This window comes from Leucopleurus acutus (genome assembly GCF_964270905.1).
Source record: "Leucopleurus acutus genome assembly, chromosome: X".
Classification (NCBI taxonomy): Eukaryota; Metazoa; Chordata; class Mammalia; order Artiodactyla; family Delphinidae; genus Leucopleurus; species Leucopleurus acutus.
This window is the reverse complement of record NC_139148.1, coordinates 27,611,149-27,629,013: the sequence shown is the minus strand read 5'-3', so window position 1 is coordinate 27,629,013 and position 17,865 is coordinate 27,611,149. Positions and strand designations below refer to the sequence as shown.

At 36.7% G+C, this 17,865-nt stretch overlaps 1 protein-coding gene across 2 annotated transcripts in view; it reads left to right on the top strand.

The window, feature by feature from the left end:
- Positions 1–17,865, top strand: part of DMD (dystrophin) — a gene marked incomplete at its 5' end in the record, with an annotated part of 2,126,456 nt that overhangs the window by 1,275,668 nt on the left and 832,923 nt on the right. For both annotated transcript variants that reach the window (XM_082864911.1, XM_082864910.1), the window contains 2 exons: positions 15,033–15,180; positions 17,694–17,843. In XM_082864911.1, the coding sequence (XP_082721037.1) occupies positions 15,033–15,180; positions 17,694–17,843 (298 nt within the window). The remainder of the gene's footprint in view (positions 1–15,032; positions 15,181–17,693; positions 17,844–17,865) is intronic.

Sequence of the window (17,865 nt, the reverse complement as noted above, 5' to 3'; positions counted from 1 at the left end):
ATATGGCACAGAGAAAAGAAAAACTGTCTTTACATAACATAAAACTGTCTTCTGTACGTAAATGTGTGTTTGTAGCTTGGAATAAAATTTCCAGTAGAACATTACACATGGCTTCAGCAGTACTGTACCTCAAGCCACATGGGTGTAAGTGAAGATGACACTGTTTAGAAAACTGAATTAGATAACTCAAAAAGTGCATCCCTCAGAATGACAGATCCAGTGTTGAAGATGCGTGTGAAGAATGTTGCCACAATTGTTGTATAAACTATGAATGGGGAAGTGTGATCTTTCTAATGTTATATAATTTTAAATTAGTGGTCTTTCTAATGTAATATGTTATATGATTTTAAATTAGTATGCACCATCAAATTATTGAATTAAGCATTATATGTAGATGGGTGATGATTCTATCTACGTTTTCCAAAGTTTCTATGTTACATTTGATCAGAAACTTAGGAACTTCTCATTTGGAAAATAGGATCAAGAGTCACGTTATACTTGGATATATATGGTATATAAATCTCTGGGCTTCAGTTTCTTCATTGGGAATATTAGGGAGACAATACACATGATGTATTGAGTGTTAAAAGAGATTCAAATGTGAAAATACCTAGCATTTGGCCTGAAACACTAGGTAGACCCTCCTCTTCTAAAATCATGTCACGTGATTTGGCAGTCTTTACCTCTTACCGTAAGAGCAGCCCCACGGAAAATGTTCATTTAGAATTAATGTTAAATTCATTGAATTTAGCAACACATCGGTAACTCTTTCTTTCTGAGTATGCAAATCTCTCCCCATCATAATATGTGCTTCCTTCAATTGCATTAAGAGCATTTATAATGTAAATGGCTACAGAGCCAATATTTCAAACAGAAGCCATTCTTTAAAAAAAAAAAAGTAGCTAAATGTATTGAAATGCCTCTAAAAGTAAAATATTTAGCACTTAATTGCAGATGGGTGATGTTAAATATCCCATTCATTATTATTATTACCACATGCCTGAATAAATCCTACCATAAGCATTAAGCGAGTAGGTAAACAAAGAAATAACACTTCATGTGATGAATGCCAATATAAAGCACGTTTAAACCGTTCTGTCAAGAGACAAGCCTGGAAATGCAAACTGCGTTCCTTAGCTTTTCTGCAGTCATCTGAATACATAAATTCAAATTGCAGCTTTTAGAACTTCAAACCAAGGCTTTTGAAATTTCAGAAAACACATGCACTTGAAAGAGCAGATTATAACAGGGTCTCGGTGGGATTTGGGCGCCATCTTTTTTTATATTTCAAAGTATAAAAAACCTAGACAAGAAATGACTACCAAATGTTTTCATATTTAAAAAGAAGATGCTGTACTCTTTAAGAAATTAAATCATCAACAAAAAGTTTTCTACAAACATTGTGTGAAAAGAAAGATTATAGCAACTAGCTTAGCCAAAGCTTTTACTTTTTAAGTGATGATTTATTCTATCTGGGAGTCCTTAAGACTTTTCCAAATTAGTATACAGTTAATATCCATAAAATCATATGCAAGTCACTGCCTTTCAAACTGATGCTGAAGGTTAATTAGAAAACATACTTAATTATTTATAGTGCACAGATGAGTCCCAGATACTCTCAGTGTCCAAATACACTGTAAACATAGAAAATTTAACAGATTTATGCCGGAAAGACAGTAGTTCTACACAAATTAATTTATTGATTTAATGGAATCCCTACCAAAGTCCCCAATGAGATTTATTTTGTAATTTGACCAAATGATACTTTGTGGTACATAAATTAGAATAGCTAAGGTAAGAGAGGGGTTTAACCTACCAGGAATTAGACATACTTTCAAGCTGCAATGGTTGAAGTAGTGTATTGCTGTCACAAACATCTGTGGTATATCTGCAAAAAGAACCTTATTGCATGTAAAACACAAAATATAATGAAGAAATCACCACAAATCGATTGAGAATAGATTGTGCTGGGAAAAAAATACCAATTTCTGAAAAACCCTTCAAGGTCAGAAACTCAACTATATAAATTTAAAATGGATTAAGCAGTTATTTTTTTTTTTTTTTTTTTTTTTTTGCGGTACGCGGGCCTCTCACTGTTGCGACCTCTCCCGTTGCGGAGCACAGGCTCCGGACGCGCAGGCCCAGCGGCCATGGCCCACGGGCCCAGCCGCTCGGCGGCATGTGGGATCCCCCCCCCGGCTCGGGGCACGAACCCGTGTCCCCTGCATCGGCAGGCGGACTCCCAACCACTGCGCCACCAGGGAAGCCCTGCAGTTAGTTTTTTAAATATTTATTTATTTATTTATGGCTGCATTGGGTCTTCGTTGCTGCACACGGGCTTTTTCTAGTTGCAGCGAGAGGGGGGCTACTCTTCATTGTGGTGCGCGGGCTTGTCATTGTGGTGGCTTCTCTTGTTGCAGAGCACAGACTCCAGGCATGCAGGCTTCAGTCGTTGCAGCACGTGGGCTCGGCAGTTTCGGCACGTGGGCTCTAGTGCACAGGCTCAGTAGTTGTGGCTCACGGGCTTAGTTGCTCTGCGGCATGTGGGATCCTCCCGGACCAGGGAGGGAACCCATGCCCCTGCATTGGCAGGTGGATTCTTAACCACTGCACCACTAGGGGAGTACCCAGTTAGATTTTTTGGTTTGGTTGGTTTTTGTTTTCTTTAATGAAAGTATAAGGATCCAGAATAAAGGCAAATATCTAAACAATTGTGGGGTGGTCACAATTTTCAGAGTAGTATCAATGAAAGAAATTGAAAAGATTTTATTTAGAAAGAAGAAAAAATATTTTTAAAGAAGGTAAAAGGGAAGCTATAAAAATATTCTCAATAAATATATTTTTAAGATAATGTGAAAAGAGCCCTTACAAACAAATAAGAAAACACTGAGGCAAAATGGGCAACAGACACAGCAGACGACTGACAGTAGAAACAAATGACAAATATACACATGTATACAAAATTGTTTAATTTTTCTATTAATATGAAATGTAAAAAAAAATGACAAACTATTTTTCTTTTATCAAGTATATAAATTTTAATGCTCGGTAGTGATAAATCTGTTGACTTTCATATTTTGTAACTGTTTTTAATTTATACTTTATAGTTGTTGGTGGAAGTGTATATGTATTCTTAGTACCAGCATTGCAAAGAAATTTAGCAATGTGTATCTAAATTCTTAGTATTCTCATTGTTAGCTTTTCTTCCTTATTCTACGGAAATTAGCAGATAGATGAGCCAAAGCACATAAACAAATGTATTTGTTATAGGGTTATTTATTATAATGAAAAATTGGAACCAAACTAAATGCGAAGTAACAGAACAATGGTAAAATATGGTGTACTTATATATGGCTTATTACTCAGATCTTAAAAATCAATTTTTCAAATAATAAATAATGACCTAAGGAAATACAGTAGCATATTAAATGACTAGGTATACAATGTTTGTATAGAGTTTGATCCCAATTAAATATATAAATCTTAATTACAATGAATAAGTATATCTCCACTCTTATTCTTGGCTGGATATTTTTGAAAGGAAAAAATATGCAGGTAATTAATTTGAGATATGTTTGAAGTGGAGGTAGAGGTATTTGCTTTTAGAGTTTTATTCTACGTTTGGAATTTTTCTATTTTTGGTTTGATATTACTCTTTCCTGCTCTTCAAGCTTTTATTTGTTTAGTTTTGGATTTTTTTCTTCCCTGAAATTATCAGTTTCTAGATGAAGGTTGAGAAAAGTCTTACCCATCTGTCTAGGTTTTACAAGTGTAGTTGGATTTTAACACGGTTTTACTTAACTAAGATGAGGAAGATTGATAGAAATAAGGTTGCTCTCAGTATATGGGACACCATGCAAGATGATGTAGAGTCAAATACTAAAGGAGACAAAGATTTGCAAAGAGAGTAGAACAGAGAGAAAGATGAGGTAGACTGACAAATACCCTTGAAACCTAGACCCAAGGATTTGAACTGGCTTAGAACTGCTAAACGAATAAAAGATGTCTATAGTGGGATTGTTCCTCTTCCAGAATTGCTTCTCAGTCCAGAGTCTGAGGAAAAACGGTGCTATCCCACATTCTAAAGCAAGCTGCCAGCAGTTGAGACCAGCCACTTCCCCCTAAGGTTTGCTGAGAAGTAACAGTAGTATTATGTCTACTGTCAGTGATTTCCAACCTCCTCGGTACCCCCCTGTCCAAATCAATGTCAAGGGGACTCAGGTGAGATGGGGTAGTTAGCTTTGTGGGGAGTGCAGTGTCTGTGGTGGGGGTGGCTACCCACCTTACATCACCCCTTACATCTCTCTGAAGTCAAAGGTAGGGGCTTCAGGATAATCACTAAAAAAACAGTATGAAGACTGCAGGAAGGGAAAACCGTGTTCTCCTTCAGCTGAATATTTGTTGAGCTGAAGAACTCCTTCACAGATCTGTGTAGCCTTTGCAGGGGCCAGAGGAACACCCGAGGCATTCCTTTGGCTTTCCATGTCAAAGAGGGAGGGTGGGGGACGGGCAGGAGCCGCAGGTTATGTGTACATAGGAAATTAATGAATGACTGTGAAATGGGCTTTTTCTTCTTTTATTTTTTTTCAATTTAAATAAGCAGGTGGGAGAATTGTCTATCATTAACCTAGAAGTGAAGAAAGAATGGACTCAGAAGATGCCAAATGTGAAGTGTGCATTATTAGTTCAAATGCTAGTTTACTATGTTTTATCCTCCAACTCATTGCTGATGACTCTGAATTCCATATTTCCAGCCCTCCTCTCTCCCCTGAGCTCAAGATCTCTCTATTTTTGAAACTAGTAATTTCCCTTAAATATCTGATACAATTAAATGTACTCTCAGCTGGAGTAAATACTGTCTGTTCAGCCAGATAAGGTGGGGTCACGCCTAGACCAGGTGTAATAGGTTGAACAGGTGAAGAGCACAGACTCTGGACCTAGATGATCCAGGACTGAATGCTGGATTGACCACTTATTAGCTCTTTGATCTTGGGGAGAATACTAAGCCTCATTTTCTTTCATCTGTAGATGAGGAAAGACAAGTACCCATCTCACAATAGTAATGTGACAACTTGGTACTCGATTCAGTGGCTGCATATAGAAAGTGCTTAATAATTGTTAGCTACTAATGCTAATCTCTCTCCTTTTATCCACAAGTCCTGTTGAATCTCCTACATTTTAAACATCCTGTCTTCCTAGTCCCTGGCTACATCTTCATGATTTGGACCTTCATTACTTTATCACCTTGCCTATCACCTTGGTCTCAATCGTCTCATAGTTGATTCTGAAGCTGAAACCGGCCTCTGTACCCTGACAGTGAATTAAATCTCAGAGACAGGGTTTTGGGTGAAGTAGAAAAGAATAGCTTTATTGCTTTGCCAGGAGGCCACAGTGGGCTAATGTCCTCACAACTGTGTGTCCCAACTCGGGGCAGGGGTGGGGGTTGTGAGGAGTGATACAGTCAAGGGGGCGGGGTTGCTGATAAGGAGCAGGGTGCCTGCAGAGCCTGCGTTCCTTCAATCCAGAGATCTTCTGGGGTCAGGTGATGATAGGCCAACTGTGCCTTTCTCTGGAATGAAGAATGCTTCATCAAGTAGTTAACATCTTCCATTTGGTGGGGGTTTTAGTTCTGCAGAAGAGCTCAAAGATATTGTTCTGTGTATCCCTTGAGGGGCAATCAGGACCCTGCCCCCAAGGCTGCACTATTGTTTCTTGACTGCTCCTCCTTTGTCTCTGATTAGCAGCCATTTGAACCTGCCCTTTAGAACTCAGGGCTCTCTTCATACCTCCCTTGCCCACATCCATTCTCCACAGAGTAGCCAGAGTGAGTGGATGAAATAAATCTTTCTCTACTCAAAAAATTGGAGTATTTCATCACCTAGAGGTTAAAGCAAAACACTCTAGCCACTTCATAACCCTGCCTCAAGCCACTTCACCGGCTTCCTCTTTTGACCCTTCCTCCCTAAATCTCAAATACTTCAATAACCATTAATGTCAACGTTAGACATTGATGTAGGCATCCTTACTTTACAAAAAGAGCCAAAGTATTTGTTTTTGGCAAAAACTCATATAATCATACACTAGTTCCCATGGAAATTAATGCCAAACCTTTAATGACTCTATTAACAGAAAATAAGCTCACGCATCAGGAGATGATGCCGATGATAATATTCATTCATAATTATAAACTAAAGGTAACCGTAAACTGTCACTACATTATGAATCTTTATTTTTTTAATCCTGAAACAACCAGCAATTTGGTAGCAGCCAAAAGAACCTAAGTCATTACATCAGTGGTGGGAGGCTATGCAAACTAACCAAATTTCATTCTAAGTGGCACATTTTATCACATTAATATCACTGAAATCCGGATGGGTTTTACAATTTCTGCTGGCCAGGACACATGTGATTTAGAAGAAAATCCAAGAAGCAGTAGTAGAGCCCTGTTAAGAAGTGCTACATTGCCAGTACTCTCGATACCACAGAAGATGACCTTGTGTAGGGAAAAAGACAGACATCAGTTACTTTCAAGGGAAAAGTGCTATAGGAGACTCAGACTCTAAATATGAGGAAGTTTTAAGAATACCACACCAATTTTTTCACTTGTATTTTACTATTTATGCATCTTCAAGAGGAACATAAGACAAAAATATACATAAACCTAAAAGAACAATTTCTTAATAAAATAAAACCTCTAAGTAATAAGTGTCATCATGTAATCAGCACCGTTGCCCACTCCAACTCACATCCTGGTAGTACTTACAATGGTACTATAATGACTTGCAACTGAAGGTGTCTTTCATTTGATGGAATACTGTAGTGCACATTGGTGAGTAAATTAGATCATGTTTTAGAACGAATATTGCAAAGAATGAGAAAGATTCTTTTAAAACAGGAACACAAGATTGAAAAGAATGAAGGCAGAATTCATTCATTCATGCAACACTTATTTATTTAGCATCTATTCTGTGCCAGGCATTGTTTCAGGAGAAAAGGTAACAGTAGTAAATAAAACAGACAGAATCTTTGCCCTCAGAGAGCTTAATTTCCTGTGTGTGAGATAGACAATATACAAAATAACCAAATTATAGTATATGTTAGTTTTAAGAACTAAAGAGAAAGATAAACCAGGGAGAAAGAACAGAAATTTGAGGGAAGAGGTGGGATTTTAAGTAGGGTCATCAAGAAAGACCTGCAGGAGGTGAGGGAACCAGCCACGTTTGATTTGTGAGGGAAGGTCATTCTAGGCAGAAAAAACCAGCAAGTACAAAAGCTTAGAAGTGGGGATGCATCTAGTGTATTTCAGGAGCACAGCAAGTGGGTCTCAAGAAGGATAAGAAGAAGGGAGAGTAGATGGAAATGAGGTCAGAGAAGTAAAGAGAAAGGGTATCAGCAGATTTTATAGATCAGTGCTTTTTAATAGAAAAATAAGGTGAGCCTCGTATGTAATTTTAAATTTTCTAATTGCCACATTTAAGAAAGAGTAGAAACAGGTGAAATGAATATATTTTATTTAACCCAGTATATTAAAAATATTATGTTGACTTGTACATGGTATTAAATATACTAATGAGATGTTTTATTTTTTTGAATTTTATTTTTTATACAGTAGGTTATTAGTCATCCATTTTATACATATTAGTGTATATATGTCAATCCCAATCTCCCAATTCATCACACCACCATGACCCAGCCCACCACTTCCTCCCTTGGTGTCCATATGTTTGTTCCCTACATCTGTATCTCAATTGCTGCCCTGCAAACTGGTTCATCTGTACCATTTTTCTAGGTTCCACATATATGCGTTAATATACGATATTTGTTTTTCTCCTTCTGACTTACTTCACTCTCTATGACAGTCTCTAGATTCATCCACGTCTCTACAGTGACCCAATTTCGTTCCTTCTTATGGCTGAGTAATATTCCATTGTATATATGTACCACATCTTCTTTATCCAGTCGTCTGTCGATGGGCATTCAGGTTGCTTCCATGACCTGGCTATTGTAAATAGTGCTGCAGTGAACATTGGGGTGCATGTGTCCTTTTGAATTATGGTTTTCTCTGGGTATATGCCCAGGAGTGGCATTGCTGGGTCATATAGTAATTCTATTTTTAGTTTTTTAAGGAACCTCCATACTGTTCTCCATAGTGGCTGTATCAATTTACATTCCCACCAACAGGGCAAGAGGGTTCCCTTTTCTCCACACCCTCTCCAGCATTTGTTGTTTGTAGATTTTCTGATGATGCCCATTCTAACTGGTGTGAGGTGATACCTAATTGTAGTTTTGATTTGCATTTCTCTAATAATTAGTAATGTTGAGCAGCTTTTCATGTGCTTCTTGGCCATCTGTATGTCTTCTTTGGAGAAACGACTATTTAGGTCTTCTGCGCATTTTGGGATTGGGTTGTTTGTTTGTTTAATATTGAGCTGCTTGAGCTGTTTATATGTTTTAGAGATTAATCCTTTGGCCATTGATTCGTTTGCAAATATTTTCTCCCATTCTGAGGGTTATCTTTTCCTCTTGTTTGTAGTTTCCTTTGCTTTGCAAAAGCTTTTAAGTTTCATTAGGTCCCATTTGTTTATTTCTGGTTTTATTTCCATTACTCTAGGAGGTGGATCAAAAGAGATCTTGCTGTGATTTATGTCAAAGAGTGTTCTTCCCACGTTTTCCTCTAAGAGTTTTATAGTGTCTGGTCTTACATTTAGGTCTCTTAATCCATTTTGAGTTTATTTTTGTGTATGGTGTTAGGGAGTATTCTATTTCCTTCTTTTACATGTAGCTGTCCAGTTTTCCCAGCACCACTTATTGAAGACACTGTCTTTTCTGATTGTATATCCCTGCCTCTGTTGTCATAGATTAGTTGACCATAGGTGTGTGGGTTTATCTCTGGGCTTTCTATCCTGATCCATTGATCTATATTTCTGTTTTTGTGCCAGTACCATATTGTCTTGATTACTGCAGTTTTGTGCTATAGTCTGAAGTCAGGGAGTCTGATTCCTATAGCTCCGTTTTTTTTCCCTCAAGACTGCTTTGGCTATTCGGGGTCTTTTGTGTCTCCATACAAATTAAGATTTTTTGTTCTAGTTCTGTAAAAAATGCCATTGGTAATTTGATAGGGATTGTGTTGAATATGTAGATTGCTTTGGGTAGTATAGTCATTCTCACAATATTGATTCTTCCAGTCTAAGAACATGGTATACTCTCCAACTGTTTGTATCATCTTTAATTTTTTTCATCATTGTCTTATAGTTTTCTGCATACAGGTCTTTTGTCTCCCTAGATATGTTTATTCCTAGGTATTTTATTCTTTTTGTTGCAATGGTAAATGAGAACGTTTCCTTGATTTCTCTTTCAGATTTTTCATCATTAGTGTATAGGAATGCAAGAGATTTCTGTGCATTAATTTTCTATCCTGCAACTTTACCAAATTCATTGATTAGCTCTAGTAGTTTTCTAGTGGCATCTTTCAGATTCTATATGTACAGTGTCATGTCATCTACAAACAGTGACAGTTTTACTTCTTCTTTTCCAATTTGTATTCTTTTATTTCTTTTTCTTCTCTGATTGCCATGGCTATGACTTCCAAAACTATGCTGAATAATAGTGGTGAGAGTGGGCATCCTTGTCTTGTTCCTGATCTTAGAGGAAATGCTTTCAGTTTTTCACCATTGAGAATGATGTTTGCTGTGGGTTTGTCGTATATGGCCTTTATTATATTGAGGTAGGTTCCCTCTGTGCCCACTTTCTGGAGAGTTTTTATCATAAATGGGTGTTGAATTTTGTTAAAAGCTTTTTCTACATCTATTGAGATGATCATATGGTTTTTATTCTTCAGTTTGTTAATATGGTGTATCACATTGATTGATTTGCGTATATTTTAGAATCCTTGCATCCCTGGGATAAATCCCACTTGATCATGCTGTATGATCCTTTTAATGTGCTGTTAGATTCTGTTTGCTAGTATTCTGTTGAGGATTTTTGCCTCTATATTCATCAGTGATATTGGTCTGTAATTTTCTTTTTTTATAGTATCTGTGTCTGTTTTTTGTATCACGGTGATGGTGGCCTCATAGAATGAGCTTGGGAGTGTTCTTTCCTCCACAATTTTTTGGAAGAGTTTGAGAGGGATGGGTGTTAGCTCTTTTCTAAATGTTTGATAGAATTCACCTGTGAAGCCATCTGGTGCTGGACTTTTGTTTGTTGGAAGATTTTTAATCACAGTTTAATTTCATTACTTGTGATTGGTCTGTTCATATTTTCTATTTATTTCTGGTTCAGTCTTGAAGGTTATACCTTTCTAAAAATTTGTCCATTTCCTCCAGGTTGTCCATTTTATTGGCATCGAGTTGCTTATAGTAGTCTCTTAGGATGCTTTGTATTTCTGTGGTGTCCTTTGTAACTTCTCCTTTTTCACTTCTAATTTTTCTGATTTTAGTCCTCTCCCTCTTTTTCTTGATGAGTCTGGCTAATGGTTTATCAATTTTGTTTATGTTCTCGAATAACCAGCTTTTAGTTTTATTGATCTTTGGTATCGTTTCCTTTGTTTCTATTTCATTTATTGCTGCTCTTATCTTTATGATTTCTTTCCTTCTGCTAACTTTGGGTTTTGTTTATTCTTCTTTCTCTAGTTCCTTTAGTTGTAAGGTTAGATTGTTCATTTGAGATTTTTCTTGTTTCTTGAGGTAGGCTTGTATAGCTATAAACTTCCCTCTTAGAACTGCTTTTGCTGCATTCCACAGGTTTTGGATCGTAGTGTTTTCATTGTCATTTGTCTCTAGGTATTTTTTGATTTCCTCTTTGGTTTCTTCAGTGATCTCTTGGTTATTCAGTAACGTATTGTTTAGCCTCCATGTGTTTGTGTTTTTTACATTTCTTTCCCTGTAATTGATTTCTAATCTCATAGCGTTGTGGTCAGAAAAGATGCTTGATATGATTTCAGTTTTCTTAAATTTACTGAGGCTTGATTTGTCACCCAAGATGTGATCTATCCTGGAGAATGTTCTGTGTGCACTTGAGAAGAAAGTGTAATCTGCTGTTTTTGGATGGAATGTCCTATAAATATCAATTAAATCTATCTGGTCTGTTGTGTCATTTAAAGCTTGTGTTTCCTTATTTATTTTCATTTTGGATGATCTGTCCATTGGTGTAAGTGAGGTGTTAAAGTCCCCCACTATTATTGTGTTACTGTCCACTTCCTCTTTTATAGCTGTTAACAGTTGCCTTACGTGTTTAGGTGCTCCTATGTTGGGTGCACATATATTTATAATTGTCATATCTTCTTCTTGGATTGATCCCTTGATCATTATGTAGTGTCCTTCCTTGTCTCTTGTAACATTCTTTATTTTAAAGTCTATTTTATCTGATATGAGTATTGCTCCTCCAGCTTTCTTTTGATTTCCATTTGCATGGAATATCTTTTTCCATCCCCTCACTTTCAGTCTGTATGTGTCCCTAGGTCTGAAGTGGGTCTCTTATAGACAGCATATATATGGGTCTTGTATTTGTATCCATTCAGCGAGCCTGTGTCTTTTGGCTGGAGCATTTAATCCATTCACGTTTAAGGTAATTATTGATATGTTTGTTCCTATTACCATTTTCTTAATTGTTTGGGGTTTGTGTTTGTAGGTTCTTTTCTTGTCTTGTGGTTCCCACTTAGAGAAGTTCCTTTAGCAATTGTAGAGCTGGTTTGGTGGTGCTGAATTGTCTTAGCTTTTGCTTATCTGTAAAGCTTTTGATTTCTCCATCGAATCTGAATGAGATCCTTGCCGGGTAGAGTACTCTTGGTTGTAGGTTCTTCCCTTTCATCACTTTAAATATGTCATGCCACTCCCTTCTGGCTTGTAGAGTTTCTGCTGAGAAATCAGCTGTTAACCTTATGGGAGTTCCCTTGTGTGTTATTTGTCATTTTTCCCTTGCTGCTTTCAATAATTTTTCTTTGTCTTTAATTTTTGCCAATTTGATTACTCTGTGTCTCCGCACGTTTCTCCTTGGGTTTATCCTGTGTGGGACTCACTGTGCTTCCTGGACTTGGGTGGCTATTTCCTTTCCCATGTGGGACATTTTCAACTGTAATCTCTTCAAGTGTTTTCTCAGGTCCTTTCTCTCTCTCTTCTCCTTCTGGGACCCCTATAATGCCAATGTTGTTGCTTTTAATGTTGTCCCAGAGGTCTGTTAGGCTGTCTTCATTGCTTTTCATTCATTTTTGTTTATTCTGTTCTGCAGCAGTGAATTCTACCATTCTGTCTTACAGGTCACTTATCCGTTCTTCTGCCTCAGTTATTCTGCTATTGATTCCTTCTAGTGTAGTTTTCATTTCAGTTATTGTATTGTTCATCTCTGTTTGTTTTTTCTTTAATTCTTCTATGTCTTTGTTAAACATTTCTTGCATCTTATCGATCTTTGCCTCCATTTTTTTTTCCGAGGTCCTGGATCATCTTCACTATCATTATTTTGAATTCTTTTTCTGGAAGGTTGCCTGTCTCCACTTCATTTAGTTGTTTTTCTGCGGTGTTATCTTGTTCCTTCATCTGGTACATAGCCCTCTGCCTTTTCATCTTGTCTGTTTTTCTGTGAATGTCTAAATATTTTTTTTAACAGAAGGTCCTTGTTGGTTATTTATTTTAAATACAGCGGTGTGTACATGTCAGTCCCGAACTCCCAATCTACCCCTCCCCCCCACCCTTCCCCTGGAATAGTTTTATTTTTTTATAGCAGTTTTAGGTTCACAGCAAAACTGAGTAGAAGGTACAGAGATGATTTTTTTTGTACTAAGTCTTTGAAACCTGGTGTGTATTTTACACTTACAGCCCACCCCAGTTCCCCTTACATCATTTCAAGTGTTCAGTAGCCACATGCGAAGGTGTCTAGTATATTGAACAGAGCAAACCTAGACCCTCATAGGGAGCTGTAATGACTTTGACTTTTTATGTGAATGAATTGTGAAGCAATAGAAGTGTTTTGAGTGCAACGGTGATATAATATGACTTGAGTTTTCACAGGAGCCCATATATGACTTGGGTTTTTATAGGATCTACTGTTTTGAGAATAGACAGAGAAGAGAATGTCTTCTCATGTGCCCCAGGTAGACTTTGGACAAGCTCCCAGCAAAGAACTTAACTGAGGATAGACCAGTACAAATCCAATAACCAGATATGGTTTGGAGAATTAGTGTAACTGTAGGTTCTCTCAATGCCCTATCTTTGCACAGGCTGTGAATAATATCTCTTTTCATGCTTCAAGACCCAGGTAGACTATTATCTTCTCTGGGACATCTCCTATGCCCTGCCCCAGAAATAACTTATGCTCTACAATATTCCATCATAGTCCTAGATTTACATGCTTCTTTCCTCTCATGGACTGTGAGATTCTCGAGGCAAGGTACATAATACATTTATCTTTGATTCTAATGCCCAGTTGAGTCACTGGAAGTAAATGAGCCCTCAATGAATATGTGTTAAGTTGAAGCAAAAAAAAAAAAAAATTAGCCTAACAGCCCCCAAATGGAAACGACTCAAATGTCCACCAACAGAGATATATTATATATTTATACAATTTAGTACTATATAGGGAGGAAGATAACTACACACAACCCGAATGATGATTGTAAACATTATATTGAATGAAAGACTATATGATTCCATATACATAATGTTCATACAGGCAAAGTAATCAAAGTTGACTGGTTACTGTACACTTGGAGGTAGTGACTGCAAGGGTCAAGAGCGGGCTTCTGAGCTTCTGATAACATTCTATTCCTTTTCTGGTTATTTGGTGTATCCATTTTTTAAAACTATATTGAGCTGTATAGTTATATGTGTGCTTTCCTATATGTATATTATACTTCAATTAAAAACTTACATACCAGAGATAGATAGTTCCCAAAAGACAACAAAACAAAAAAATGTAAATTATTTTAAGCACAGCTCATTTTGCTCAGCTGTGTTATGATTCAATATGTAAGAATAAATTTATGGCTAATTGAGTAACATGCAGTGTATGTGTTTTTATAATTAAAAACTTCCGCTAGTACAACATATGTTAAGTATTTTAAATCAGTTTCCCTCTTTTCTCCAAAAGGATTATGAGTCATAATTTGGAAAACATTTTAACATGCAGTAATTTAGTGTTTTCATTTAATTATCTTGTTTTTACTTTTACCTTACAATTTTCCATAAAGATATATATATTTTTTAATTAATTAATTTATTTATTTATTTTTGGCTGTGTTGGGTCTTCATTGCTGCACGCGGGATTTCTCTAGTTGCGGCGAGCGGGGGCTACTCTGTTGTGGTGCACGGGCTTCTCATTGCGGTGGCTTCTCTTGTTGCAGAGCATGGGCTCTAGGGCACACTTCAGTAGTTGTGGCACATGGACTCAGTTGTGGTGCACGGGCTTAGTTGCTCTGTGGCATGTGGGATCATCCTGGACCAGGGCTCAAACCCATGTCCCCTGCATTGGCAGGCAGATTCTCAACCACTGCGCCACCAGGGAAGCCCCATAAAGATGTATTTTATTTAAACATTTTAAAACATGCAACTTCATTTTAGATACTTACTCTAGTGAAGTTGTTCTCAACCAGGGACATTTTTGCCCCCCAGGTGATACTTGACTATGCCTCAAGACATTTTTGGTTGTCAAAACTGGGGGAATGTTACTGGCATACAGCGGGGAAAGGCCAAGGATATTGCTAAACTTCCTGCCATGCCCAGAACAGCCCATTCACAACTAAGGGTTATTTAATCCTAAATGTCAGTAGTGCAGAGGTTGAGAAACACTGCTCTAGTTTAATAACATAATGTTGGAATTTTAAAATTAGAATTTTTTTTCTTGACCAATTTTAATCTCACCTTTTAGAGATTTTTGAGGTATTGAAATTGCTCTGTGAATAAATTTTCTTTAAAAATATTATATTGTTAACATCTTAAAATGGCTTATTTTATTGAAAGTGCAATTTTTTAAAGTTTTCCTAAATAAAAAAAGAAAGTTTGAGAAATATGTTGTGGATAACAATTTTATTCTTCTTTCTCCAGGCTAGAAGAACAAAAGGATATCTTGTCAGAATTTCAAAGAGATTTAAATGAATTTGTTTTATGGTTGGAAGAAGCAGATAACATTACTAGTATTCCACTTGAACCTGAAAATGAGCAGCAACTGAAAGAAAAACTTGAGGAAGTCAAGGTAATTTTATTTCCTAAAATCTCCCAGGGCCTACTTGTATTAACAGTTTATGAATCTAGGGGCAGTTCCCATGAGGCCCAGTTGTTAGGACTCTGCGCTTTCACTACCGTGGCCTGGGTTCAAGCCCTGGTTAGGGAATTAAGATGCCACAAGCCACATGGCAGGGCAAAAAAAAAAAAAAAAAAAAAGAGTATATGAATCTATTTTTTTTAAATGTATTTAATCATTCATTTCCTGTCCATTAGGATATTGATAGTTCCTTACTAGTTTTTCTCACAACTTTATTTTGTCTTAGCCCAGTGAGTATGTATTTTTTAAAAAGTGTGTATGCGATATACATGTGTGTGTGCTTGTGTGTGTAAAATACATGGTGATACTTTTAAACCAAGGTAAAATTAATTTTAGACTTAATGGAGAATTCCACAGCTCCAAATAATTTCAAAAACGGAGGAGAATCTTTATAGAAATGAATGCCATTTCTTAGGGAAGATCTTAATTGCCAAATCAGTCTCAGTACTTCAGCCTTTAATTAAAGGCATTCGATTTGCCTGAAGCAATGTTTTGTTTTGGTTTGTTTTGTCTGTGGTGTTGGAGAGGTGATGTTGGCTCACTTTCTATACTGGTTTAATAGACTTCCAGTTTATTCAAGTGGTTTTTCATGTCTACCTACTGTGTTGTCTGCTTAATACTGATTACCTCTCCTGGCTGACTGAGATGCTTTTTTTTTTTTTTTTTTTTTAGCAGCATCTCAAAATTCAAAAGTTTTATTGCTCATCTATTAATTCTATTACATTTATTTATTCAGTTTTATTGTTTTAAAATATATAAAAATAAATGGAGAAATTTATACCTATCTTATCTATGCACCAGTCTCCACCCAGACTGAGATGCTTTGATTGTGCAGATGGGTGGACTTTCATGGTTTTAGTTTTAGGAAACAAACTCTTGGATCTGTTTTACTTTAGTTCTTGAAGGGAAGGTAAAAGGGAAAGGGAAATTAACATTTAATCATCCCCTATTTTATACTAAGTATTAGATGTATTTACATCTGCTATTTTATTTAATCTTATCAGACTTTGAAAATGGTTGTTATTGTCCTCATTTTACGAGGTCACACAATCAAAGGGAAGTGGAACTGCTTCTTTATCATTGATTCGGTTGGTCTGCACATGCAAATTAGACTCCATGTCAACTACTTATTTCTGTGAAATAAAAAATGTGTACCTGAACAGAGGATAAAGTATGAAAAGAAAAATATTGCTTAGTTCAATAAACAAATATTGAGCACCTACTATATGTCAGATAATGCACTAGGTATTTGAGAGTCAAAAAATAAAACGTTTTTGATCCATAGTTCATTTGAAGACGGTTATGCCACGGAAAAATAAACTCAGTCTGTTCTTGAAAATTCATCTTTCCTAAATGTACTGAGTGTTATATATAGCAGTCTAATTGATAATTCATTTAAGAGACATGTTTAGTGGTGTTCACTTATTAAGAAATACACATTGATTTCCTTTTTTCCTTAGACAATCTAGATCAGCACTGTCCGATAGAACTTTCTGTCATGATGGCTATGTTGTACATTATCAGTTTTAGTAGCCACTAGCTGTATGTGCCTTTTGAGGACTTGAAAGGTAGCCTATGTGACTGAGGAATTGAGTTTTTAATTTTAATGACTGTTAATTAATTTAAATTTAAATAGCCTCATGTGGCAAGTGGTACCGTACTGAACAGTGCAGCTATAGATGACACAAATAAATAAAAGACAGTTAATAAAACTATGGTAGTTTTGTAGGTCGTGGGAAAGGGCACTTTTAATGTGATGTTAAATGAGTAAGAGAAATTCAGGGATGTGGAGGTGTCAAAATTAAGGGTTCTTGAATGAACCCGGCCAAGTTTGAATCACAGCTCTGTTGCTTGCTTCGTTTGTGTCCTTGGACCTCCTATTTAACCTCTCTGTCTCAGTTTCATTCTATGTAAGATGAAGATAATAGGATATACCTCAGAATTATTATATAAAAGTTAACTGAGATAATATGTGTGAAGAGCTTAGCACAGTGCCTGGTACCTGGTATGTTCTCAAAGTTAGTTATCTCTTAATATGATAATGCAATTTCTTACTCAGTGGTATGTTATAGTATGGAGACCTAATACCTGAGAGGATGATTAAATCTGTCCAGATTGTTCTATTTCTGAGAGGTGTGTTTTTACACTCTTGACACTGTTTGGAGTATTGTTTTAGAGCTCATCATACTACATAACATTTTTCTCTTGAAAAAAAAATCTCTGAGGGATAAGATATCCTGATCCTTTCTAGGATGGGCTGATTTACTTGGGAGTGGGCGTTTTAGTCCACCAAGCTCTGTCCTCTGTAGAAAACTTGGTATTTGAGGAACCACTGGGCCTCCAGTCTTGCTTCATTTTGATAGACTAATCAATAGAGGCAAAGACAAAGTAGTTGGCATTGTGCTGTAATTCATTTTAAACGTTGTTGCATTTGTCTGTTTCAGTTACTGGCAGAAGAGTTGCCCCTGCGCCAGGGAATTCTAAAACAATTAAATGAAACTGGAGGAACAGTGCTTGTAAGTGCTCCCATAAGCCCAGAAGAGCAAGATAAACTTGAAAATAAGCTCAAGCAGATAAATCTTCAGTGGATAAAGGTTAGACATTGACCATCTGTCC